At 45.0% G+C, this 27,623-nt stretch overlaps 2 protein-coding genes across 2 annotated transcripts in view; one reads left to right on the forward strand and one right to left on the reverse strand.

Annotated features, from left to right (window-relative positions):
- Window positions 1-3,130, reverse strand: part of B4GALT4 (beta-1,4-galactosyltransferase 4) — a 59,521-nt gene extending 56,391 nt beyond the window's left edge. The window contains exon 1 of the mRNA XM_069554417.1: window positions 2,863-3,130. The gene's annotated coding sequence lies outside the window, so the exon portion shown is untranslated. The remainder of the gene's footprint in view (window positions 1-2,862) is intronic.
- The window catches only part of ARHGAP31 (Rho GTPase activating protein 31), a 122,204-nt gene continuing 97,181 nt past the window's right edge, over window positions 2,601-27,623 (forward strand). Inside the window, exon 1 of the mRNA XM_069554349.1 lies at window positions 2,601-3,483. Within this exon, the coding sequence (XP_069410450.1) occupies window positions 3,384-3,483 (100 nt within the window). The 5' untranslated portion in view covers window positions 2,601-3,383. The remainder of the gene's footprint in view (window positions 3,484-27,623) is intronic.

Below are 27,623 nucleotides of genomic sequence, written 5' to 3' on the forward strand. Positions count from 1 at the left end.
ACCATGAGGCCTAGACAGTTAAGAGCTATCAAACAGAGACAGAGACTCACCGTGTACACATTTCAAATAGGTTTTGTTCTGTTGGTCCAGACATAATGGATGCCTTGTCCAGTGCTCAGTATTACCTTGACCCTGAATCCTAAACAATCCGCAAACCCAGCTTATCATGAAGCAGGGGTGGAAAGGTCTCAGGCTGTTCCAGAAGGAAAATTCTGTGCTTGTGGAGTCCCTCTGGTGAGTCCTCAGTAAAGCACAGAAGAATCTTTGGGCTGAGTCAGTCATTAGCTTTATGGTTCATCTAGGAAAACTTGTTTTGTGACTACCTACACCTGCTGGGTTTGATGGTGCTTAATGGGATCTGGTACATATCATGAGAAGTTTTTTAGAATTATTTGTAAATTACTGTTTATTTAACTGGTGAACTTTACTGTCAGAAAGATCATATTTAATAAAAAATATTATGCAATTAAAAATTAATTGATATTGATTAAGGTCCACTGATTAGTCAATATTACTGTATCAATATAAATTTCCTAATTTTAGACTCTGGTTGTATGACACTAATATTTGGGAAAGCTGAATGAAGGTATATAGGAATTCTTTGACTATTTTCTTGTAGAATTTTTTATAAGCTGAAATTATTTCAACATAAAAAGTTAAACAGAATATTTTAAAACCTATAGAAAGATAATTCACAGGACTTGACGATTTATTCCAAACTTGTGTTTAGGGGCTGGACCCAGGAAAAGAACAACCCTTCAGGATCTCTCCTTTGCTGCCAAGATGATAAAATGCACTGTAGGTCAGATATAGAGGTCTTTGATACAGTAAACTCCTAAATAAATATTAATAGTAATAATTATAGTCTTATGTGGAGATGCTTCTCTATAAATAAAGGAACAAGTCATTATATTAAATACCCTACCAAATATTCTCCAAGTAGCTTCCAAGAAGCTTAGAAACTGCTGTCCTAGAAAAAGGAAACAGGGAGTCATTAAAAAATTTTGAGCAAAGCAGGCAAAGGACAACACCAACAGTTCAGGAAGATTCAACAGGCCTTTAGTGCACAGGATGAAGTGGAAAGAGACCACACTCAGCAAACCCCACTAGGAGTTATTCTAACAATTTAGGAGTGAACGGTCCTCACTGAATGGGCCTGGAAGGAAGAAGCCCAGAGGACAGGCATTTTGAAGCACTCATCAGTCTGGGCCGGGATTAGACTGGAGGTGGAGGCAGAAAGAGAGAAATGAGTCAGTGGTTACTTGAAGATGTCTCATCAAGATGACTGGCGCAGTGCTGGTGTCACTGAGAGGTTGATGGAAAATGGAAGGAAAGATCACACACAGAGCTTGGGGCGCAAACTCCAGTGGCTCCAGAGGCCAGGCAGGTGCAAAGTGGGGACGACAGGCCATGGTGGGCTTTCAAACTGGACAACTGATGTCTCTAAACAAGGTGGTGGTCCATGGGGGTTGATAGAGCTTGGCATCAGCAGTTCTTGCTATGTGGGAATGCACTTTTGATGTTACCAGATCTTCAATTTCTGCAGGGGAAGCCAGAAATCCAGATCTCATATGTGAAAAATATTAACTCTTTAATGTTGGCGATTAACTTTTTAAAACTTTAAAACATGGCATGTGCTAAACCAAACACATCTGTGGGCCAGATTTGGCAGGCAGGCTATCTATCAATTGTAAGCTCTGACAAAGAGAGAAGGTCAAGGGTCAAAGTTCATAAACTGTCTTGGTGATACACAGGAAGATAAGAGACTGTAACGGGATCCAGTAACTAAAATACTATACCTAAACTTTTTCCAGCCTTCTGAGCTGTATGAATGTCCCTACCCTTCAAGTCTATATATGGATTTGAATTTACACAGGAAATCTAATCTAAACCTCAGATGGTTAAATAATAAGAATTTAAGTGCTTACTGTGTGCTGAATACACAGAGGTCAAATAATTTCAAATTAAATAGAGAAGAAAACACATGCCCTCCTGAAACCGTGAGACAAATTATGAAATATCCTGGGAGACTGCTTTCTCCATATTAGGTTAGAATATCTGAGTCACCTTAAATCCGAGACTGCCCCCCAAAATCACTTCCATTTAGCAACCTTTGCAATAACGCCTGTGTGTGTGTGTGTGTGTGTGTGTGTGTGTGGTATGCCTGAATCTCTAACCAGAAATCTGATTTCCTCAGCAGTGGTTGCAAAGCGACAGCCTGCCTCCATGCCTCCCTCAGCTTGGGAGGGACTTAGCTGGGTTGGGGGTACCTGGGCGCCGGCAGAGGAGGCTGGGAGTGGCAGGCGGAAAACCGCTTTCCGTCAGGTTTCTCCGCTGGAATCCCTGTCTTTGTTTCTGTCATTACTCTTTAAGTGTTTATGTAGGAGGAGACAGGCACCGAAATAGAAAGTGTCAAAGAGATGATGACAATGAAGATAAAAACAAGGCAGGACATTTTTTTTCAGTCCCACCTAGCCCCATCCAACCAGAAAGCCAGCGCGCCTCCTCTGGCGTCTTCAAAGAGCCGTCGGTGGGGCAGGAAGCGGGCGGTTCGAGCTGCGGGTGCTCCTAGGAGCGCGGCGATTTCCTCCGAGCCGCCCAGTTATCTCCAGAGCCGCCGAGCAGCTCTCCTAAGAGCGCGTTCTCTCCCCCACCCGGTCCTCCTCAACCCACCCACCTACTTCCTCCGGCTCCATACACACACCAGAGCGGAGCTGCCAAAAATTTCCACCCTCCGCCCCCCTCCCTAGCTAACTTCCTTCCAGCATTTCCTGAGCTGGATGATCCTAGGATTTGTAAGACAGGAAAAAAGGAAGGCGTGAGGGCGGGCGAGAGAGACAGGATGCTGGGTTTTCGTCCTACCCAAGCCGTCTGAAGACTGGACAGCGCGCGCCGGGCGGAGGACTCACGGCAGCCCCCCCGGGCGGTCTCCGCGCCCCTCGCCGCCGCCGGCTGCCCTGCGCTCTCGGCCACTCCCCGGGCTTCGGGAAGGCGGACTCCGGAGAGCTCGCCCTCCCTCCGAAGGAGAAGAAAACACCCGAAGAAGACACCGCGGGAGGCCGTGAAAGTCCCGGGGACTCCAAGTGAGGAAGTGGCACTCCCAGCGCGCCGGCCCGCCGCCGCTGCCAGCTCCGCACGGCCTGCGGCACCGCGGCCCTGGAGGAGCGCGCCGTGGAGTTCAGGCTCCGCGCCCGCGCCGGGCTCCGCGCCCCGCGGGCTCCATGCGCGCTGCCCCGGGGCCCAGGCTCTTCCCCACGCCCATGCGGCCCCCCAGCGCCGCGCCGCAGCCACTGATCTAACCTCCCCCCGGAGACCATCGTAGGCGCGGTGCCAAGCAGAGAGGGGAGGGCGAGACGGAGGGGCAACCTCTTTGGGACTAACTCATGAAGAACAAGGGTGCCAAGCAGAAGCTGAAACGAAAGGGAGCCGCCAGCGCCTTCGGCTGTGACCTGACGGAGTATCTGGAGAGCTCAGGACAGGATGGTAAAGTGCCTTCTCCCCCTTCCCCCCACCCCCCACCGCTTCTTTTTGTTTCGGAGCGAGAGAGGGAGACTCTCGCAGGGCGTGTTGCATTCATTTCACAAGTTAATGTATTCCAGGCCTGTGCACTCGTGGTACTTTTTTTAAACAAAAAACATATATGATTCTTAAGGTGCATAACGCTGCCACCCCGACGTGCAGAGGTTATGTCACCCCTTCCGTTTGTGTCCCACGAGCCGTTAATGGGCGGTGCTGCCGCACGTCTGACCGGCTACTCTGGGGGGTGCGGGTGAGGGCGTGAGAGGTCCTGCTCCCAAAACTTGGGTGTCGGAGGGGAAGGATGAGGGCTGGACCTGAGGGATGCTGTTCGGTGGGTTTCTCTGGGCACATAATTATGACCGCCTTAGGTGTCCCTCCAGGGCTCTCCAATTTCGTCCGCTCACATCTTTTTTTATTAATGTGCTGGAAGGCAGGGGGTGCGGTGGATCCTGGCTGGGGGAGTGGTTGCACAAACATTTTCTGAATTTCTGAACTGATGCCAAATATATAGTACATCCCTCCCTCCCCCTTCCCAACCCTTCAGACCCTTTACCTCCTCTGGGCTCTCAGAGGAGCATTTGGTGTGTCGGACAAGAAGAGTGTTGTGAAAAGGTCAGAGGGCCTTGATTTTAAAATAGTTTAGGGCATGTAAGAGAATAGGAGAGCCTCTCTGTTTTTAAGGTCAGATTGGAGAAAAAGGAATCCTCCAGAGTAGAGACAATTTAAATATTTGTTGGGGGGAGGGTGAAAGAAAACAATCTAGAACAGAGTGATGGCATTTGAGGTTAGAAGTTTTTAATCATAGGAAAGTTGGGGAAATTGAGCATTAAATGACTCCTTTTGTAAGGTTGACTGGCCCTGCATTTATCCATGACAAAAAGGCCTTGTCTTCAGAAACTTAAGTGAGAGAAGAAAAAAATCCACTATATGGGCCTTGTGTTTATACATAGATAGATACAACAAAGGGGGGAAACTGAAGGGCTAGCTGGGCAGAATAATTCTGCCTCCAGGAAAGTAATCTCAAAAACTATTTGATTAGCTCATATCAAATGTGCATCTCAAAAACAGAGCAGTGCTTTTGTTTCTATTTCTTTTTTTTTTTAAGCCTCAGCACCACCTAGTAATTTGCAGTGGTGTGATATTCCTGTGGTATTCTTGAGTTCAGAGGCTGCCGTGTCTTTTGAACAAATGAATGGCTTAGTATTTTACAGCTTGAGGGACCACAGGTTTCAAAACTGCCTCTTTTAAAACTGGGACACAACGGAGTCAATTCATTTAATCCCATCCAGCAATCTAGAGAGGTAGATTTGAAATAACATCCTTGAATTGATTTTTTTTTTTTTTTGAGAACTCCAAGTATGCATCTTAACCACTACCATCAGGCGTTCAGAATGAAATGTTTTCCTCCACCTGTTTTCAGCAGGGGGACTTCAGGGTCTTGTCCGGGTTCACTTATGAATGTTCCCACCAAGTGGATGTTAAACTCTGGGCCCTCACTCCAAAGCTGAGAGGTACATGGAGGTGCTTCTTAGCCCTGCCCTGTTCTGACCATGTCACAGATCCTAGAATAAGCAAAGAATCCCAGGGTTCTGTGAAGACACCTCAAAGGCAGCCTTAAACAGTTCCTCTTTCACTTGATTTATATTTTGAGTTTTCATATATGTTTTGTGTGGGGGTGGGGAAAGAGAGGGGGATACTGCTTAAAGAAAAAAAAATGTTAAAACCAGTACCCAGTGCATCCTGCCCTGGGGAGAAGGGGGGAAGCCCAGAGAGGTAAACTGACCTGCCTAAGGTCATACAGTCAGTCATGAAGGGTGCAGAGGTCTCTGGCCCACTTGGCTCCTTTCCCCTCCTTGGCTTCCTTGTCTAGGCCAACATTCTCCTCTAATGATTTTTTTTCCCCCTAAATTGAAAGCAGACAGTCCTGCCCCAGAATCAGCAAGCTTTCAAGGCTGACATACCTGAATAAAGTTCAGCTTTGAAAGAGAAGGAAACTGACCCACTTAATGACCCACCATTATTGTGCCACATAGGAATTAGGCTTGCCTAATAAGCGCTTATGTAAAATGAGAATAATTAGGATTTCTTCTCTCTCATATCTAGAACTAGTTAGGCAGTTGTGTCATTTTCTTTAGAGGGTAGCATCAATAAATAGCGTGGAGGCTAATTGTTTTCTCTAAAACAATGTGTCCTCCTCATGACTGTTCTGAAACATGCATTGGTCGGCCTCCAGGGAGGAAAAACTGACTTAGGCAGTGTTCCTTTGCCCATGACCTTGGGAGTTCAGCCCAGAATACTGAGGGTGACAGGTAACTAGGATCTAGAAGGCTGTCACAAAATTAACATTGTGCATGCTAAGTCACTTCAGTTGTATCAGACTCTAGGCGAACCAGTGGTAAGCCTGCCAGGCTCCTCTGTCCATGGGATTCGTCAGGTAAGAATACTGGAGTGGGTTGCCATTCTCTCCTCCAGAGGTTCTTCCCAACCCAGGGATCGAACCCCAGTCTCCTCTGTCTCTTGCACTGGTAGGTGGGTTCTTTAGCACTAGCGCCACCTGGGAGCCCCAAGACTAACATCACAGTTCCTCAAACTTTGGAGGTCAAGGATGGAATGAGACAGAAAAAATGGATTCAGGTCTGGGTGCACAGGGCAGAAGGGAAGAACAGAGATGTGGGGGATCCAAGAAAACCCCTGTGTCGTTGGGGGGAGGGAGGGAAATCTCTGAGCTAGGGTACAAGACAAAGGTGGTTGGTGACAGTTAAATGTTCTCAGGTCACCTGAACATGGGGAATTTACACCCCTGGACTGAGCAGAGAGGAAAAATGTCATTCACCTTTGCAATTTGCAGTAGCTGAGTCCTGCTGCATTCAGTTAAACAAATCTGATGGGGCAAGATGTTTAGGTGACAAATAGGTGTTCATCTTTGAGCAGATGTTGCTTGGGGCCAGTTTTGTCTTTAATCTTTAGGAGGCTGATGAAAAACGGAAACCTTTTCTTAGGAAACAGTCACAGAGACACACACAGATAATGTCCTGTGTACAGTTTCTGTGGGCATCCACACAGATGCCAGGTTCAGATCCTGCTGTTGACTGTCCCCAGCTGCAGACAGAGCTGATGCAAATGGCCAACTTCCCCCTTTTGCTTCTACGGCCACTTTTCTCCAGCCTGGTGAGAACACCCAAGAATGGGGTGAAGTTGCTCCTGGGCAACCTGGCCAGCTTTTCTCTCACTTACCCTCCAGCACAGTGGCTGCTGCCCCAACCCCCAGCTCTCCCCTGGGAACCAGATAATTTTCTCTTCCTGTCTGGAATAGAGGGAGAAGATCATCCCTTCCTCACTGCTGATGCTGAAAACAGTCGTTTTCTTTTTCTTCTTTTTGACCACTGACTAAGAAGACCCTTGCTTGCAGCTATGTCATGAAAACCACAGCATCGTATCGCCTGCAGTTGAAAGGCTGTGGGCGAAGCCCTGTGAGACCAGCACGCATCCAAGAGCATTTCCTACCTCTCCCCTCTGGGCCGAGTGCCTTGGGTCTTCTCACAGTGCCTGGAAACATTGGGGCAAGGAGTCAAGGGACCAGTTAGAGAGCATTACAGGAAAGCTGTCTTCTATTCTGTCTCTATTCTGGTTGCACTCTCAGAGCTGAGGGCTTCCTCACTCTCCCCAACAGTCTCTGCCATCTGACTCACTCCTGGGTAACCACTGTCGGGGTGGTGGTTTGCCATGATGGCAGCACAACAGAACCATGTGGGGAGCCTTAAGAAAAGTTGATGTCTGGGCCTCCTCTCAGAACAATTAAATCAGGATCTCTTGGCGCATGGGTATGTTTTAAAAGCTTCCTAGATGATTCTTCTGCAGGAAAAGTTGAGAACCACTGCTTATAGTGCAGGGATTTACAGATCATTTAGTCTCTGGATAATCAGCCTTGACTATTCAGAAGGTGCCCTCTGAGTGTTTGATAAGAACATTGTTCATGAAGGTTTTTTCAAGTTCTTATCACGTTGAAAAAGAATATGTACCGATTTAATGGACGTGAGTTTGAACAAACTCCAGGAGATAGTGAAAAACAGGGAAGCCTGGTGTGCTGCAGTCCATGGGGTTGCAAAGAGACGGACACAACCTAGTGACTAAACAACAACAAGGTGTATGTGTGTGTATTTGATTTGAGGAATTCTAGAAGGTTCATAATGAATAAATAAACACCCATTACCAAATAAAATTTTCAAGCTTGACGAGAGTAAGATGGCCCTAGTACCTCAAAGAACAAGGATAAGGCAATGAGAACTTTGAGGTGTAGTTATTCTAAGTGTACTTCTTAGGCTAAGTCATTCTCTTACTTGTTCATTCACTTATTTAACAAACAGCTATAAGGTGCTGTAGAGGTATGGTGGAAGAGAAAGAAACAAGACTCAAGAAATTTACAGTCTAAGGGATGTAAACGAACTTTCAGAAACCAATGGCTTTGAAGTTAGTTGTTATAACTGAAGGAGAAAATGCAAAGGCTCTTATCTTCGATTAAACAGACAAGAAACCCAAACATAAACAGGACAAAGTCTGAGCAAGGAAGGTGAATGTTTTTCTGTTCAATAGAAGATTTACCACTGAATGGAGAACCAGGGCAAGGGTATTCCGTTGGCTTAGTGGTTTTCTTCCCAGCGTCTTGCCTGGCACATCATTATCACACCTTCCCTAGCTGACTGTCCATCCTTTGGGTCTTAGCTGCTTCTGGAAACCTTCCTTGATCCTCCCAAGTCAGGTGCCCCCTGCTGGGGGCTTCCATTAGGAGTTCTGGAAGCGTGCTGTCTGGAGCAGAATCCAGACTTTGGCTGTTCCCAGCTGAGTGACTGTGGAGCAGGCTACTTACCCCCTCTGGCTCTCCCTTTCCTCGTTTGTGAAATGGGGATAAGGGGACTGATGTGAAGAGAAATGAGTTACTACAAGCAAAGCACTTAGAAGAGGGCATGCATAAGGTAAGCTCTAAATGTAGCTTCCCTGGTGGCTCAGTGGTGGAGAATCTGCCTGTCAATGCAGGAGACTCAGGTTCGATCCCTGGGTCGGGATGATACCATGGAGAAGGAAATGGCAATCCACCCCGGTATTCTTGCCTGGGAAATCCCATGGACGAAGGAGCCTGGCAGACTGCAGTCCATGACGTGACTGAGCAACTAAACAACAACAACAACAACAACAACAAATGTAGCTATTGTCATCGTAACATTGTGAGTGTGCCCTAAAATAACCACATACTATCTATGCCATGACCGAATGAATGCCTAAGGGCTCCCATGAAACAAATAAATGATGTGGTCTGGTAAAGAATCTGCCTGCAATGCAGGAGACCCCGCTTCAATTCCTGGGTCAGGAAGATCCGCTGGAAAAGGGATAGGCTACCCACTCCGGTATTCTGGCCTAGAGAATAGTTCATGGGGTCGAAGAGTCAGATACGACTGAGCGACTTTCACTTCACTTTCACATGGGTTAGTTAATTACCAAGAGGGACAGGAAGCAGATTGGTTGCTCCACTAAGCGGAGAGTTCACAGAGGGATTTCCCAGAGCCCCAGTGGTGGGGGAGCAAAACGTCAACCTGAAACTATAGGGCCCTGAGAAAGATCTGAGAAAGATACCCTGTCACTCCCAGACCTGCAGGGGACTGAAGAGAAGTCCAGTCCTGGAGGTGGAGCTTGTGGAGACAGAACAGCCACCTCCTGGGCTTGCGTTTGGAGAGGTATCCCCAAATCTGGGCTCTCACAGTGAAACAGGAAGAACTAAAAGAGGAGAATTAAGGCTTTTAAACCTGAAGCAAACTAACTGACAGCGTGAAGCCAAACTGTAAGTAACTGTGTATGGTCTGGATGTGGCAAACAACCCACCCAGAGGATGGAAACAGCCATTCCACCTACGTACATCCCTCCCTCCTGCCCACTGTCTAGACCTCTGCCAAGAGCCCCTTGACCACAGGCATAGCCTTGCCCTTCCTCCATCCCATTACCCCCACTGGCAGCTGCCTAGATGCCTTTTAACCTCAGGAGACCTAGGCCTTTAGACAGTTAAGGAAACCCTTGGTCCTGTTGCCCCAGACCTGCCCTGGAGCCCAGTGGACCATCTGCTGGGGCAGAGGGAAACAGGTTGAAACTAGAAACACATTTTCCCATAGATGATGCTGTGGGTGGTGGATTATCTCCCCAGTGCCATTAGAGCTATGGTTTTTGATGCATTCTTTTTCTTTCCCCCCTTAGTCCATTAGGCATCTGTGGGCTGTCCTGGAAACTTCCTTCTGTGGGAGTGGGGCCTGGGGAAAAACACATAAATTCCAGAAGCTGAGCGACCAAGGCAGTTCTGAATCACTTGTTGAGGACCAGTCGTCCCCAGGAGTCACCTCACTGCAGAAAGTTCCTGGGATTTTGTGGCAGAGGGTGCAAGAGGAAGACAGGGGTTAGAGGCCCAGGATTCCATCTGGGGATGAGAGGTGACACTCAGCTCCTTTTCATTAGATATTGCAGCTAAAAATGTCTGGAACAAAGTACCCATAGACCCTCAGGTTGGGACTCCTTGGTGCTTCCTCCAGAACAACCCATCCTCAGGTTGGGACTCCCTGGGGCTTCCTCCAGAGCAGGCTGCTCAGGGTGAGCGGTACCTCCCTACCCCATCCCTGGTCTCAGGACTCCACTTCCCTCTGTGTGGTTCCTTGACACCAGTCTTGAGGCCCAGGAACATGGCTGTGCTTGCTCTTTTGGTTTTCTGTTTTGTTTTTGCTTATTGCTTGTCCTGTATTGAAGCCAAGGTGGCATTTTCTTTCCAACTCATCATCACACTTCCAGTTAATTTTCTTTTTACTTGCGGGTGCATGTCCCACCTGATCTTCTGTTTCTTTTTTATGCTCCTACAATTGTCACGTGTCAGTTTAATGAGTTTTGGTGTCTCTCCCTCAAAGGACCATCCTTGAGTCCTAATTAAGGTGGGGCCACAGCCTGATAGAACTTAGGCCATCTAAATCGCATCCCCACCTTGTCCCTCTAATCTGCACTGCCCCCCCCCACTGCCCCCGATGCAATTTTAGGTCAGGCTTAAAATAAAGGATCCCTGAGGAAACATGCTGATTTCAATTCAGAAGAGAATAGATACTGGTGATAGATTTTTAAGAGCAGCTTTTTGATAGAGAAAGATGAGAATGTTAGGCTTCTAAAAGGAGGAAGAGGAAGGAGAGAAGAAACCCGGAAATGAAAGCTGAGCCCCAAATCACAGCTACTTGTTATTTTTATTAGTAGAATTACAGTCTGCATTGTTTGTTTACTATGTGCTAGTCACTTGATACATACAAAGTAATATTTTCGAAATCTGTACGAATTGGGACATTTTCCCCCTTTTAATAGCGGAGAAAACTGAGAGGTTAAATCACTTGCCAAGATTATTGAGATAACAAAAGCAGAATTTAAATCAAGATCTGTCTGACTCCCAAAGCCACGCATGGTCTTAGGCACAAAGACAATTTCCCAAAATAGCATATTTCATAATTTGACGTTTATGTCATAGTTTTGTCCGAAAAAAAAAAAAAAAACTTCGAAAAGTGGCCTTTTCTCACTTGCATTGTTATTCCCCCAGCCTAGGTCTGCAATAGTAATAACAGCTAACGTTTGCACAGCACTTCACCCCTACCTACTTGCTTTCAAGTCCAGCCAGGCCCCACCTTTTCCTCCCAGGCCCCTCCCTGACCACTGCAGCCACAGTCCTCCTTCCTTCTTTGAACAGCCCTTGCCTGAGACTCAGAGGCATCCAGTTTAGTCCTCATTCTCCTCGTTACCCTGTTTTCTCACGGGCTTTGTGTTTACAAGGCCGTGAGCTCTGCTAAAGGTGGGGGCATCAGGCAGCTCATGCAGACTGAGGAGCTCGCTGGCCTCCCCGAGGCCAGCACACCGCTGATGTTTGGTTTCCTCCTCAGGAAGCCAGAGGGGGAGCCCTCCTAGGAAGCTCAGGACCTGGGCCACGGCTGCCGTGCTGCTGGAATATAAGGAATCCAAGACTGTCCAAGGTTCCCAAGGGCGCAAAGCTCCTCGCAGATAGAAACAGACCCAGGCTTTGCACAGGGCGCCCCGGAAACATCACCTTTCCCTAATGCCTTGCCAGTCACTCATTGATATGAACCACCTTCTTGGTGGGGTCTTAAAACCAACTGAGTTTGTGGGATCGAGTCTCAGGCACTCTGTTCTAGTTCAAGCGTGGCTGATGCACATCGGGCCTTGGGGCCATGCCCATGACTTGATGCTGGCCAGTATGATGCCCATGACCAGTATGCCTCTGGGGGCCCCCTCACCACTACCCCCAGAGGGAGGGGGGGAGGTCACCCTCCCCCAAAGCAGCTTATACCAGCTCTTGCTTTATAGACAGCGGAAAACTGACATATAAAGCAGCAGGCTGGCAAACTACAAATCTGTAGCTTCAAGAACTGAGCTAATTTGTGTAGTTATGCATATTTCTTTCCCTAGCTCTTTTCATGTTTTTATTCAGAAGCCATCTTATATGGGGCTTTCAATTCAATGCAACAAATATTTAATGGGACTCTAATATGCTAGACGCTCTGGGGTTCACAAAGATGCTCTCAAGTTGCTCTCAGCCTAATGGGTTGTGTAAGACAGGGAAATTACGGAGGATGTAAAGAACAGACTTTTTGGACTCAATGGGATATGATCGGAGAGAATAGCATTGAAACATGTATATTATGACATGTAAAATAGATGACCAGTCCAAGTTTGATGCATGAAGCAAGGCACCCAAAGCAGGTACTCTGGGACAACCCAGAAGGATAGGGTGGGGAGGGAGGTGGGAGGGGGGTTCAGAATGGGGGGACACGTGTATACCTGTGGCTGATTCATGTCGATGTATTGTAATTATCACAATATTGTAAAGTAATTATCCTCCAATTAAAATAAATTTAAAAAATTTTTACCAAAAAAAAAAAAAGTACTGAAAATGAAATGAGGGCTTTACAGAAGGTGCAAGAGGAGATGTTAACATGCAAGGCAGCTGAGTGAAAGAAAACTATGAGTGGGTTGTTTGTAAGGGGAAAAAAAATCAATAAAACAATAAACATCATCTGACCGGTGAGGAATGACGGAGATGTGGGGAGATAGAGCGGGTTGGTTTCTGCAGACAGGAAGCCACATGGCTTCGCCTGATACTTGTAATTGGTCACACCCTTCTGAGCCCTGGGGGAGAAGATGGTGAAACTGTGGGAAAGGTAGTTGAGAGTGACTTCTAAAGGCCAGGCTTGTAAGGGGAGATCCTGGCTGGGGGGTCAAGCCGCCTTCAGGGGCAGCGAGTGATCTACCATCAGGAGAAGGCGCTATGGCTGATCACAAGCGTGGCAGCTGGTTTGGCTGTGTCTGTGCCCTGCGCAAGAGCAGGGGAATGGAAAATTCTGTTTAAAGGGAAAACTCATAATGTTAACTGACCACTCTAATTATGCTTCCTGCCTAATCAAACAGTATAGCATAAATGTGCAACCTCAGTCTCTCCCCACTGTGTGCCAAAGTTCTTGTTTTGCTCTCCATTTTATCTTTTTATTTTTTGGCTGAGCCATGCAGCTAGTGGGATCTAGGTTCCCCAACCAGATTGAACCCTGGCCATGGCAGTGAAAGCTCGGAATCCTAACCATTCAGCCACCAGGGAACTCACCTGCCCCCATTTTATATATGAACACCAACTCTGAGAAGTGAAGCAACTTGCCTAACATCACCAAGCTAGGAATTGGGAGAACCAGAACTCAAATCACGTCTGTCTGACATTCAATTCCCTTTCCACGGCTTTGTCTCCTCTGGACCCAAACCGCTGCAGTTATGCTGGCAGGAAATCTGTCTGATATGCAGAGTTCATTTACCCATGCACTGTCAAGGTGATAAGTTCAGTAGGATTTAGTTCGACTTTACTAAAACTGCTGGCATCCCCAGTTTTTCAAAGTCAAACATGTAGGTTCCAAATGGCAGGATTCTAAAGAGAGAGCATGCCCTGTTACCATAAGTAGCCCCTTCCACCACCGCTTTCCCATCTGTTTCCTGCATGCTGAGTATTATTGGGAAACAATGATGTCAACTCTTCCATATAAATCTACACCTCCCTGCTCGCCCCTCCCCTACAATGCATATTTTTGTTCCTCTTTCTGGCTTTTGTCTTACTGTTCTGTTCTTTAAGACTCACGCTTTTTGGCGTCGATTGTTGGCTTTCTTTTTAATAAGTTTTAGCTATTTAAGCTGCATTGTGGCCTTCAAAGTGCACATGCATTCTTGGGTCCATATTTGGGAAAGCCTTTGTTGGCTAACAGCTAGAGTATGGGCCTGTTGTTAGTGAAGAGAAGCCATTTTGCTTTCTGGAAAAGCAAAAGCTGGGTGCAGGGCTCTGAATCTGGCTCAGAGCTGAGGACACAGACCCCACTCAGGGGCTCTTGGGAGCTGCATTGGACCCTGGGCACAGAGCCTGCAGCTGAACATACCCACTGAGTAATCTGTATTCCCTCACCCAAACCTGACTGTCAAACAAGATGTGGTTTCTTCAGTTCCCCCATTTTTTTTTTTACTGCCCCTAAAGTCAACTTTATTTCAGAAAGGAATGGGGGAGCTGTTCTGGAGGCAGGTGGCAGGGAAGAGTGTGAGTTGTGAATTCTGGGTTAAAGAGTTCTGGACTGCTCTTTTTAAGGCTCTGGCAATGATACTCAAACTCTACCTGGCATTAAGTTTGACTAAAATTGTAGTGTTTACTTTTAAAGTTTAATTTCATTTAAAATTTAATTAAAATTTCAATCAAAAAGTTTAAAAATATTGGTCAAATTTTACTGCACTATTAGGACACTATAAAGAGTATTAGAGATACTCCTTTAATTCCCTTTTGAGCTCCTTGAAACAAAATAGACCTGTAGCAAAAGTTTCAGATGGGCGTTTGCGTAGGTGCTGCAGTACCTGGGTCTAGGGAGAACATGCAGTTCCTCGGAATGAGTTCTGCAGAGACAGGGCTGCCAGCTGTAAGTGTGCCTGCAGGTCGGTGTTCTGAGCTCAGCCCTTCAGGAACTCTGCTCTTGGAGGTCTGAGATGGGACCTAGGAATCCACATTTTTGACGATGAGCTCCAGGTGATTGTTTTATCTTTGGCCTACTGATCTCACTCTGACTAGCTTGTCAAAAGGAGCAGCTAAGTGAAACCACATGATTTTTATTTTTTTCTTGTTACACTTTTTATATTGCCCCAAATGTCAACAGTGAATATGTATTTTTTACCACTTAAATTGAGAGGAAAAAACTTTTAAAACTATGATGGGAATGGGGTGTCTTGATTCATTGAATTTTTCATGAAGCCATTTTGTTCTACTCCTTATTTAAAAGAATAATCTTCATAAAGTCTCAGTTTGGTTTCCTGCCTTGATAGCTACAGGCTCATGAAATCAGTTAACCTCTCTGAGAAGCAAAGCATGTAGCAAAGTGGTTAGTGTGTGGCTTTTATGCTGATAGTCTGCCTTGGTTCAAATCTCAGCTCTACCTCATGCTAGTTTTGTGATTATGGATAGGTTACCAAACCTCTCTGTGCCTCAAGTTTCCTCATCTATAAAATAGTGGTGTGAGAATACAAGTGTGTATCACACAGGGTCATTGCGAGGATTAAGTAGGCTAGTGTACTGCCTGGAATTTAGTTAACCTTCCGTGAGCATTAACTACAGTTGTTTCCTTGGTGATTAGAAATCTTAACCTGTTTCAGCCTCATTACTCAGAATGTGGTTCCTGAGTAATGCTATAGACATTCAAGTTGAGAAGGAACTGAGAACAAATATTCCAAGGCCCCCATCTACCCCTAGGGGCTGCTTCTTCTTTTTTAAAAAATTCTATTATATACACATATGGAGAGGAAATGGCAGCCCACTCAAGTATTCTTGCCTGGGAAATCCCATGCACAGAGGAGCCTGGCGGGCTGTAGTCCATGGAGTGCAAAGAGTCCGACATAACTTAGTGACCAAATAGCAACAAACAGATATATGGATGATTATTTATTTTCTTTGGTTGAATGCATAAAAATGCTAGGTTTTAGATTCTTATTGGTTGATAAATATTTCTGGATGGGAATGTGGTAAAATGTCTAAATTGAACATTTCTTTAGTAATCAGAAAAAGAAAACAATTTAAAAACAAAACTGGAAAGAAATAAAATGAGGGTTATGGGTTATGGCAAAAGGCTGTAATCATAGTGACAGCCCTCCGACCTTCTACTTTTCATCTGTATTTCAGGAGACTTATAAATCTGGCAAGTGAGTCTGTGTCATTGATGGAACAGGGTAAGGAGGGGTTTTAGCCGGCCTGTATGACATTTCAGATATGTCTGTTTCTTTGCTTCACAGTTGCATTTTGACAGTTGTCTGATGAAGTGTATCTGGCTCAATTTTAGGCTGTATGAACAGCATCTTAGGCTGTAGAGTGTGTATGGATTGAGGGACCCACACTGCACTCTTAACATGTTGGATCCACCAGGGAGTCTGTGTTCATTTCTCAGTGCTCCACCTGAAGATGGAAACTGATACACAGACGTGTATTGAGGAACGTGATCAGGATGGTAAAGTTTAGATGTTTACTACTGCTCATGTCCAACAGGGCTTCCCTGGTAGCTCAGAGAGTAAAGAATCGGCCTGCACTGCATGAGACCCAGGTTCGATCCCTGGATTGGGAAGATCCCCTGGAGAAGAGAATGGCTACCCACTCCAGAATTCTCACCTGGAGAATTCCATGGACAGAGGAGCCTAGCGGGCTACAGTTCATGGGGTCGAAAAGAGTCAGACACCACTGAGCGACTAACACTTTCATGTCCAACAACTTGTCATAGTTTCCTAAATTGTCTCCATCTTTGAGTAGAAAGAAAATGAGCTCCTCGAAAACTGACCATTCTCTGTTTAGATGTGTGTTAGATGTTTGCAGGGCTGGTTCCTTTCTGGAGGCTCTCAGGAAGACTCTGTTTCTGTAACTTCTCCAGCATGAGAGGCTGTCTTCATCTTTTAGCTTATGACCCCTCATCACATTACCTTTGTTCCCTCTGCCCCATCCTCACTTGGCCTTCTGTCTGATCTCCTGCCTCTCTCTTCTAAAGGCCTTGTTACTATGTCAGATAAACCAAAATAATGTTATCTCAAGATCTTCAGTTTGATCACATCTATAAAAACCCCTGTAGCCATATGAGGCAACATTTACAGATTACAGGAATGAGGACTTGAACTTCTTTGAGGAACCATTACTCAACCTACCAGGATCTTTTTTCCCCACAACATATGGTCGGCTCCACAGATGTTAATAATGTGAATGAAGGGAATAGGGTAATGATTGCGAGAATGGAGGAAGAGATGAACATCAGCATTTTCTCAGCATCCACCACGCACCAGGCAAAGGGTCAGCTGGGACACAGGGATGAACAGGCATTGTCTGTCCCTGTGGGGCTCACAATCCCGATGCAGGAGGCAGACACATCCTCTACCAAGTCTCACACAAACCACCAGAGGAAGTGGATGTCATTAATTCTGACTCACAGAAGCTAGATCTTCTAAGATGAATGGAATCTAAGTAGTCTCTGCCTGTCCCAGACAGGAGGAACAACATAAGCAAAGGTGTCGAAAGAGTGGCAGGATCAGCATTCTGAAAAGAAGAACAGAGAGAACAGGTTGAAGCCTGAGCCACCTGCCTGCCTGGATGAGGTTTATAGGAACGAATGGCTTATTCAATGATAAGTTTAAATCTTCCAGGGAAAGAAAAGAGTGATAAGGGAAAAAACAAATGATAGGCGAATGTGCCAGTGTGTAAATTCCAGAATGAGAAAGGAAAACATATCTCAAGCCTCATTTAAAGTGTGTGTACTTTTTGCTGTTTCTGTTGTTGCTGCTGAGAAAAAATTGGGCCCCAGACTAGGAATAAACTTCCTCCAGGTGGAGGAAAAGTGAAGTGCACCAAACAGTTGTAACTCAGGCTTTCACAGTTTATATCATCTATTTATTTTCCATCTTGGGAAATTTCACTTCTCTCTTGTCTTGTGGATGATAACCAGAGTGATGTCTAACTTTTCAAATCCAAGTTTTATTTGACATGAAAGTTTTTGTAACATTTGTTCCCACCTGCCTCCGGGTCACATTTCTACTGGAGCCCATCTCTTCCTTCCTCCAGCTTTCTCTTCATCTTTTCTTCCTCCAGTGTAAGAAATCACAGAGCAGACAGCAGATCCCTCATTCTTAGCAATTCTGCTCCCAGGTGGCGTCTTGAGCTTGGCCCCGTGAACTCCTGTTCCCTTCCTGGCTAGGTGCCCCCACTCAGAGCGGTGTCTTCTCCCACCCGCCTGGGTCCGCCAATCGGAGACCTCAGCGTCCCTTGGAGGTGGGCGTCCCTGTCCCGTGCCCATCTTGCCCTTGCCAGATTCCCGAACTAAAAATATACTTAAGTCTTTGCTTCCCCTGCTGGCTGGCGCTCAAACTCATCTTGTCCCTTGTGACTGAAAAGGAGAGTCCTAGAAGGGGGTAAGACTGGTGCGTGGTCAGCCGCTGCCTGAGAGGCTCCCCCCAGACTTGTGTTCACCGCGGACTGAGGGCATCGCCATTCCTTCCCTGGGCTAACTCCTCTAGCCGTGCTCTGCCACACCCCAGCTCCTGAGTGGAATGGCAGGAGTCACGAAAAAAAAAACAAATGCAGGACGCGATTTTCATGAGGAAATAAGTGCCTCCCACAGGTGCGAGCTATCCTTTTCTCCTAAAATTAGAAAAATAATTGTTTAAAAAAATGATGCCGAGATTTATGAAGTACAGAGCCCCTTCCTGCATTGTAGCAGTTCCATTCATCAGTTCACAGCCTGGGCGGGGTTTCTGTAGACCAGTTCTGTCTGGAGAACTTTCTCACTGAGGGAAGTATGCTCGGTCCACATTTTCCCAGATGGCAGCCACTGGCCCCGTCTGGCTGTTAGCACTTGAATGTGGCTAGTGCTACCAAGGAACTGAACTTTAGCCACATGTGGCTCACACTACTGTATCAAACAGCACAGAGACCTTTCTTTGCGTACATACTGAAAAATACACACAATGGATGATTCTCTGGTTATTTTCCCACAAAGTTGCAACATATATATGTCCTGAAAATATGCTGTTTTAAATACCAGTAGATCTTGGAGAACTATCCATTTTTGTAATTATAGTTCGATCTCACTCTTTTAAATCACTGCATGGGATTCTGTGGAATGGATGGTTTTTAAAGTTATTTCTTTTGGCTGTGCTGGGTCTTCCTTGCTGCACAAGCTTTTCCGTAGTTGCAGCGAACAAGGGGCTACTCTCTAGTTGCGGTGTGCTGGCTTCTCATCGTGGGGGCTTCTCTTGTTGTGGAGCTCAGGCTCTAGGGCATGCAGGCTCAGTAGTTGCGGTTCCTGGGCTCTAGAGCACAGGATCAATAGCTGTGGCACACAGGCTTAGTTGCTTCATGGTATGTAGGATCTTCCCAGACCAGGGATCAAACCCATGTCTCCTCCATGTCCAGCAGATTCTTTACCACTGAGCTCCCAGGGAAGCCCTAAAGTTAATTTTTTAAAAAATCAGGTATCACATTTCTGTGGTTCAAAATGGGAAAGTATATAAAGTGAAAGTGAAAGTCACTCAGTCTTGTCTGACTCTTTGTGACCCCATCGACTATACAGTCCATGGAATTCTCCAGGCCAGAATACTGGAGTGGATAGCTTTTCCCTTCTCCAGAGGATCTTCCCAACCCAGGGATTGAACTCAGGTCCCCCACATTGCAGGCAGATTCTTTACCAGCTGAGCCACAAGGGGAGCCCCAAGTATATAAAGGACATAACAAACAAAATCTTCCTCCTATTCTTGTCCTCATCCTTTCTGCTTCTCACATGGGAAGCAACTAGTGTTAATTTTCTTGGAAATCTTTCATAGATATTCTGTGCATATACAAGCAAATATACATACTTTTTATAAAATACCATGATTAATTTTTCTAATTTATTTTTTATTGTAGTTCATTTACAGTCTTGTTAGTTACATATATATACATTCTTTTAAAATATTCTTTTCCATTATGTTTATTGTAGGATATTGAATATAGTTATTTGTGCTATTCAGTAGAAACTTGTTTTCCATTCTGTATATAAAAGCTTACATCTGCTAACCACAGCCCCCATGTCCATCTCTCTCCCAACCCTCTCTCCCTTGGCAACCACTAGTCTGCTCTCTATGTCTGTGATTCTGTTCCTGTTTTATAGATAGGTTTGTTTGTGTCATATTTTATGTTCCGTATATAAATGACATCATTAAAATATCATAATTTATTTGACCATTTCTTTACATAGAAATCTCCCTCTTTTTACAAGTTCCTATAAGGCTAAGGAACTTAGCCTTACTGTCTAAATACTGATGGATTGATTTAGTATTTATTGAATATGGTGTATGGGCTATGCATCATTTTCATTGACCATTTCTATTATCGATAACTTATTGAATATTAATACTGCTTCCCTTTGCTTATAATGAAGGTAGAATTTCCTAGCTCAGTTATTTCTGATTACACTTTAAACTTGTTTTCCTGTCTTCCTGAGGGATGTTGGTTGGTCAGCCCATATTCTGTCGCTTGGGAGTCCAGGCCCTAGGTTATGGCTGAGGCTGGGAGTAGGGAGAGTGAGAAGCTGTTTGCTGGCGTATTCATGGTGTCTTGATCAGCACACTGAGTGTGCTCTGTTCATCAAGCCAGCCTGGCCCAGGCCACAGAGACCCAGGAAGAGCAACAAAAGCAGGTGAAAGGGAGGTAGCGCCTAAACAGAAGCATCCTAAAGTTGGCCATCTACAGTTGTGCAGAAACTAAGGCCAGAGGATATCTTAAAGTAGGATTGAAATTAGTTATGACTGTAGATTCTTACAGTGGGCAAAAAGAGAATGTCTTGATGAAAGCTTGTCATCAGTGTCACTCACTAAACCTTTCAGTGACTCCCCAGTGCCCTCCAGACAAACATCAACTCCATAAATACCAGCAGGGTTTACCAGCCCATCACCTCAGACACCTGTGTCCTCTGAGTCCTCAATGGACACCACCTCCCGACCTGAGCAGGTCCCCGGGCCACACTGTACTTCTCGTGGTTCCACACTGTACTTCTCGTGGTTCTTCCCTCAGGTGTTTGTGCATGCTCCACCCTATGTGTAGCTCCTCTTTTTAGCTCCACTTCAGTGTTGCCAGCTCCAGCCCATCCTCTGGGTCTCTGCTCAGTTGTCTCATCCTCCAGGATGCCTCCCTCATCCCTCTGAGGAGGGGTTAGATGCCCCCCAACACTGTTCTTATCACACTGAGTGTACCACTCTCACCCCTGCTGTATCCTCGCCTCATTCTAGACTCTAGCTGACCTTGGATCAACTCTGTGAGGCTGGGAACCGTGTCTCCTCGTTCATTATTTTACCACCAGCAGCCAGCACAATGCTTATCAATGTGTGTTGAATGAGTGGATGGATCCAGGGAAAGGCAATGCGTCTTGGGTGTGTGTGGTGGTGGGGTGAGGATGGAGGATGTGTTCTACCTGGGTATTTTGCACGTGTATACATCCGTCATATGTCTGTGGATCAAAGTGGAGACTGTGGAGGTGGAAGAGGAGCAGCTTGAGCTCTGGTGGAGTTTAGAATCAAGTCTTCATTTGACAAATGATGTCCTCTGGTTTTGGGCAAGTCATTACACTCACCGAATCTGTTTCCTCATCTAAAAGACAGGACTGAGAATCTGATGAGATAATATATGCAAAGGGCTTTTAAAATGGAAAACAAATACTGTAATTATCCTGCAGTTTAGCCAGTGGTGCTCAAAAAGGGCTGTATTTACTGATACACAGTGAATCTGATGCCGCCTCGTAGACCTCACCCACAGCCATATTGGAGGGAAAAATCAGAAGAGCTGTTTCCCTTACGTGACCCTCCCCCACGGCCTGTGCCTCCCGCAGTCCTGCCAGCTTCAGCCACCCACTCCCAGCAGAGGTACTTCGCGACCTTGCCATATGTCGTGCAGGTGCACCCTGGGGCTCCAGTGGTGCCCTGGTCACTCAGCACCAGGATCAGCCTGGACCAAGGCAAACACAGAGATGAGTGAACCAGACACTAACACGTCATGTTTGAGCTGAAAGCATCTTAGGAAATCGCTATGCAAACCTCTCATTTAACTCATAGAGAACCTGGGACCCTGGGGACTACAGTCATTTGCCCCAAAAGATGCAGCTGGCCCAGTGAGGTTTTCTGGCTGCTTATTGGTGTTGGCCACAAATCACGGGTCAGTGTGTTTCTCAGAACCATCCAGCGTCAGGGATCTGAGATGGGAGAAGAGGGGCAGATGGTGATGCCTTTAGGAGAGAAGGAGGATTCATAAGACCACCTCACAGCTTAAGGAAAATACCTCTTATTGTATAGCTGGTTACAAGAATGACACATAATTACTGTCATAGAATGGTGTCAATATTTAAGTTTAAAAGTTTATAAAACAGCATATGAAATATATGTAATTCCATTTTGGTAACTATGTGTGTAAGAAAAATCATGAAGGAATATGCTCAAAACATTAACGATGGCTTTCTCTAGATGAATCCTTTTCTCTTTCTTTGGCATACTTTGCTGGTTTGCTGTGTTGTCTGAGGTTTTGTTTGTTTTCTAATGATAAACACATACAATGTCTATACTTTGATAAAACAATAAGGCAGTTTCATTTTTGTAAGAGCATACGTATTATCTAAATTATTTCAGCTTTCTTTACTCTGATTTTGTGTTTGATGATCAGACATCTTTTGTCATCTGTAGCTTGCTTTCCTGTGCAAGGCCCTCATCTATATAGAGCCTAGACCTAATTCTGAATTCCTATGAAAAATGGTGAAATTGCCCTTTGACTTTACAAAGTCATCCCCTCAGAACTTGGTTTCAGAAAACAGATCACTCTCAGATGGACTAGCCGAATTCAGGTTCCGATTCTGCCAAGCAGACAAAGAGCCCCACCTGTGATGACTCCACAGAGGCCCATGCACACACCCTTTGAGGCCCTTCCCACACATCAGCTGGACCCAGTCCTTATAGCCGCTGCTTGGGCTTCAGGGTAAAGCAGTCTTGGGAACCTTTGGCAGTGAATCCCTGAATCTCCAACATGGGGTGAGAGCTTCAGTTTGAGATTGTACAAAAGTATGGCTGGCTGCTCTGGCCACAGGCTGACACTCCTAAGAGACTTATATGATACCAAAAGAGTGTGAGATAAATTGGGGGGGGGGGGGTTTGTAAAAGTGAAGTTCGAGCTACCAGAAGGACAGAGAACCTGCTGAGATTGCAGGGGACTGGGGATTGGGGATTAACTAACCCCTAGATGGCACCTTACAGAGTGATTGCACCAAATCATCTCTTATCCCTCACAGCCCTGAGAGTAAGATGAAGCAGGTCATTGTTACACCTGCTTTCTCCAAGGACACAAAACTAGTCACCCCAAATCTGTGACCTTTACTTACTGCTCACTAGGATGTAAGATTTATGTGCATCAAGTTCATGTTTAAAGCTATAGCTTGGGTATCAGAAGATCTGGGTATTTGTGGAATTACAAGTCCTTGTGGGATCCCCTTCATCTTGCTAAATGTTAGCTTCCTCATCTGTAATTTGGGAATAATAATACCTGTTCAACTTGCCCCCAAGAGCTTGGGTAGGGGCTCTTCCAGAAATAGTTGCCTGGAAGACCATATTTTAATCCTAAGAGATTGACCTTGCCTGCTTATTTCAAAGGATATTTAAGTACAAATAATTTTAAATCTGTGCTGTGCTTTTCACATAGCAGGGGCTACTGGAGGGAGGGAGGACCCCCTCCCACCAACACTGCTTAAGCCAGAACACTCTGCTTTCTTCATTGCCCTTTTTTCCTATGCTTTAGGGTGAAATTTATCTAAAGAAAGCACTTCATGCTTTAAAAAAGAAAGTCTGAAAACCACTACTACTTAAATCTTCAAATCACCAAACTTTGTCTCATGATCATCCACCCAGCCAACTAATTATCTCCCATGCCCACTCCTGACCTCACTAATATCTCCTCTCTGAGGTCTGCTGCCCTGGGTTTGCTCTGGAGCCCTTCCTCTGGGCAGTCCAGGTGTTGTGTTGTGTCTTGTTTGGAGACAAGACGTTTCACAGAGCCTGCAGAATACATATGCAAAGCCAGTTCTGAGAGGGGGGTCAACTCTGATATGTAATGTGCTGTTTTATGTTTTATATTTTCAATGGAAACAGTAAAGAAATGAGGCGGAGCTGAAGGGCTGGCCTTATTGACACTTCTCTAAATTTCTATGAGTAATCCTCAGCCTTTTCACCATCGTGGGACTTGCCTGGTGGCTCAGACGGTAAAGAATCTGCCTCCCATGAGGGAGACCGGGGTTCACTCTCTGGATTGGGAAGATCCCCTGGAGAAGGGAATGGCTACCCACTCCAGAACTGCCTGGAGAATTCTGTGAACAGAGAAGCCTGTCCATGTGGTTGCAGAGAGTCAGACAGGACTGAGCAACTTTCACTTCACTTTTCTTCACTTTTTCTCCACTGTGGATATAAATGTTTCTTATGTGAACACTGGCAACATAGAATACTTTCTGACACTACAGGTCTATCCCAGTGAATGTTTGATGAGAGGAAAAGAGAGGAAAAAAGGAAGGGTGATAGGAAGTAAGAATGAAATTGGAAGTTGGCACAGAAAAGTAACTTTAGAATTTTTGAAGTGGCCAACCTAGGTTGAAGTCCTGTTTTTGCCAATGATGTTTTGTGTGACATGGAATAACATATATCAGTGTTGTTGTTTTTTTTAATGTCTTATTTTCGGCTGTGCTGGGTCTTTGTTGCTGCTCCGGCTTTCTCTCGTTGGGGTGTGCGGGCTTCTCATTGCAACAGCTTCTCTTGTTGCTGAGCACAGGCTCTAGGCATGTGGGCTTCACCAGTTGCAGTGTACGGGCTCAGTAGTTGTGGCTTCCCAGCTCTAGAACACAAGCTCAGTAGTTATGGCACATGGGTTTAGTTCCTTCTCTGCATGGGGGATCTTCCCAGACCAGGGACCGAACCCATGTCTTTTGCATTAGCAGGTGGATTCTTTACCACTGAGCCACCAGGGAAGCCCAGTATATCTGTTTTTGTTGTTGTTTAGTCGCTAAGTCAAGTCCAACTCTTTTGTGACCCCATGGCCTATAGCTTGTCAGGCTCCTCTGTCCATGAGATTTTCCAGGCACAAACACTGGAGTGGGTTGCCATTTCCTTCTCCAGGGGATCTTCCTGACCCAGGGATCGAACCCACGTCTTCTGCATTGTGGGAGGATTCTTTACCACTGAGCCACCAGGGAAGCCCATATCCGTTTCATGAGGATAAAAATATTTGTTTCATAGACCTCACAGGGATGCTGTGTGGATGGCTAAAACCATGAACAGGAAGGGACTTTCAGATTTCAGTTAAGAGGCCATTGTTTTTCCCCAGCTGAAGACTCTATCATCAAATTTTTTTTTTTTCAGTGTTCTTTGAACAGATGGTTTGAAGGATTAGGGTCTTTCCCTCTTTCATTTTAATTTTGAAGCTTGAAACTAAACCCAGCTGTTTCTACAGTTTTCAAATGCTAGGTCTCAATGGGTTTTCACCAGGTAGAATTTAAAACTGACATAAACTATGTCCATTGGAACTCTTGAATAATGATAAGAATAAAGATAACACTACTGACAGAGGAGTTTCACTCTAATCTTTTAAAAAAATACATCACCTAATAATTTGAATTTTGCCTTGAATGTAACTTTTCCACTCTGCCAATGCAGGTAAGATTGATTTTTCATGAACCTTGCATTATTTAGAAAAACGAAACATTTTACTTCACAATTAACTAATTTAGTTTTGCAGGGCCTAAAGAAATGATAGTTTCCTTTTTTCTTGGCTAACACACCAAATTTCCAAATGAAACAGATTATTTACATATTTTATTTAGACTTCTTAAGACAACTAGGACTTTTTTATACTTGCGTACACTTAATTAAATGCTGTCTCTCATTTATGACTTACTTTGAGTTAAACATTCAAATCTCTATCTAAAAGATTTTAAAACTAAGCTCAGCTGGTGTGGAGTAGTAAATTCAATGAGCAAATATTTCTGGGAAATAAATGTGAGAAGTGATGAAAACAAGCTAAGCTACATTCCAGTATTGGATGGACATCCATCTCTTGGTCCAACAACATGCCTGTTATTATTATTTTTTTTACATACAGGTCACATTGCTCCCCCAAAAATTCCTTTTCAAAATAAGCTATGCTGCTGATCTAGTCTATCTTGGGACTCATTGTTAAAAAATTCTTCCCTTCTTTGGGGCAATACCAAACAAACATTAACAACTGTGGAGCAGATGTTCTAACTGAAGAAGATTCCAAAGCTGGGCTCAGACATACCCCAACCAGAACCCCAACCACAGAGATTAATCTTTGGTATGGGTGCTATGAGATAAAAGCACCTTCTGGATTTCAGCACATATTTTTATAAAACATACTCTAGAAGGTTTTTTTGTTTGTTTTAAGGACTGAAAAGACCCTAATGGTGGAAAAGATTGAAGGTGGTAAGAGAAAGGGACAACAGAGGATTAGATGGTTGGATGGTATCACTGACTCAATGGACATGAGTTTGAGTAAACTCCGGGAGTTAGTGATGGACAGGGAGGCCTGGAGTGTTGCAGTTCATGGGGTAGCAAAGAGTCGGACATGACTGAGCGACTGAGCTGAACTGAACTGACTTGAGAAGGTTTTTTTGTTTGTTTTAAGGACTGGGTCAAAAAGTTCTTTCATTTTGTGAGCCCAAGTATCATACAAGTGCTTATGTTTGGTGTTTGGGTTTTAAACACCAAACAAAGTAAACAGAAATGCTTTCTGTTCCACTATTCTATTTTTTTATTTTTTATTTTTTAAATAAGATGATTTCTCTGCTGCTTTTTTTTCCTGATGGACAGTATTAAGAAATCATTGTACATTGTAGCATAAGGCTTTTTAAGATGATGAGTTTTGCTATACTATGTGAATTGCAGGATAGCAAAGAAGACAGTTCCTACCTTCTATCTAAGTACCCATACAAAGTCATATGCAACCCAAACACTGTGCTCCCTATTTCTTCATTTAACCAACAAATGTTTCAGTTCAGTTCTGTTCAGTCGCTCAGTTGTATCCAACTCTTTGCGACCCCATGAATCGCAGCACGCCAGGCCTCCCTGTCCATCACCATCTCCCAGAGTTCACTCAGACTCACGTCCATCGAGTCCGTGATGCCATCCAGCCATCTCATCCTCGGTCGTCCCCTTCTCCTCCTGCCTCCAATCCCTCCCAGCATCAGAGACTTTTCCAATGAGTCAACTCTTTGCATGAGGTGGCCAAAGTACTTCAGCTTTAGCATCATTCCTTCCAAAGAAATCCCAGGGTTGATCTCCTTCAGAATGGACTGGTTGGATCTCCTTGCAGTCCAAGGGACTCTCAAGAGTCTTCTCCAGCACCACAGTTCAAAAGCATCAATTCTTTGGCGCTCAGCCTTCTTCACAGTCCAACTCTCACATCCATACATGACCACTGGAGAAACCATAGCCTTGACTAGACGGACCTTAGTCGGCAAAGTAATGTCTCTGCTTTTGAATATACTATCTAGGTTGGTCATAACTTTTCTTCCAAGGAGTAAGTGTCTTTTAATTTCATGGCTGCAGTCACCATCTGCAGTGATTTTGGAACCCAAAAAAATAAAGTCTGACACTGTTTCCACTGTTTGCCCATTTATTTCCCATGAAGTGATGGGACCGGATGCCATGATCTTCGTTTTCTGAATGTTGAGCTTTAAGCCAACTTTGTCACTCTCGTCTTTCACTTTCATCAAGAGGCTTTTTAGCTCCTCTTCACTTTCTGCCATAAGGGTGGTGTCATCTGCATATCTGAGATTATTGATATTTCTCCCAGCAATCTTGATTCCAGCTTGTGCTTCTTCCAGTCCAGCGTTTCTCATGATGTACTCTGCATAGAAGTTAAATAAGCAGGCTGACAATATACAGTCTTGACGTACTCCTTTTCCTATTTGGAACCAGTCTGTTGTTCC

This window comes from Ovis canadensis, chromosome 1, assembly GCF_042477335.2.
Source record: "Ovis canadensis isolate MfBH-ARS-UI-01 breed Bighorn chromosome 1, ARS-UI_OviCan_v2, whole genome shotgun sequence".
NCBI lineage: Eukaryota > Metazoa > Chordata > Mammalia > Artiodactyla > Bovidae > Ovis > Ovis canadensis.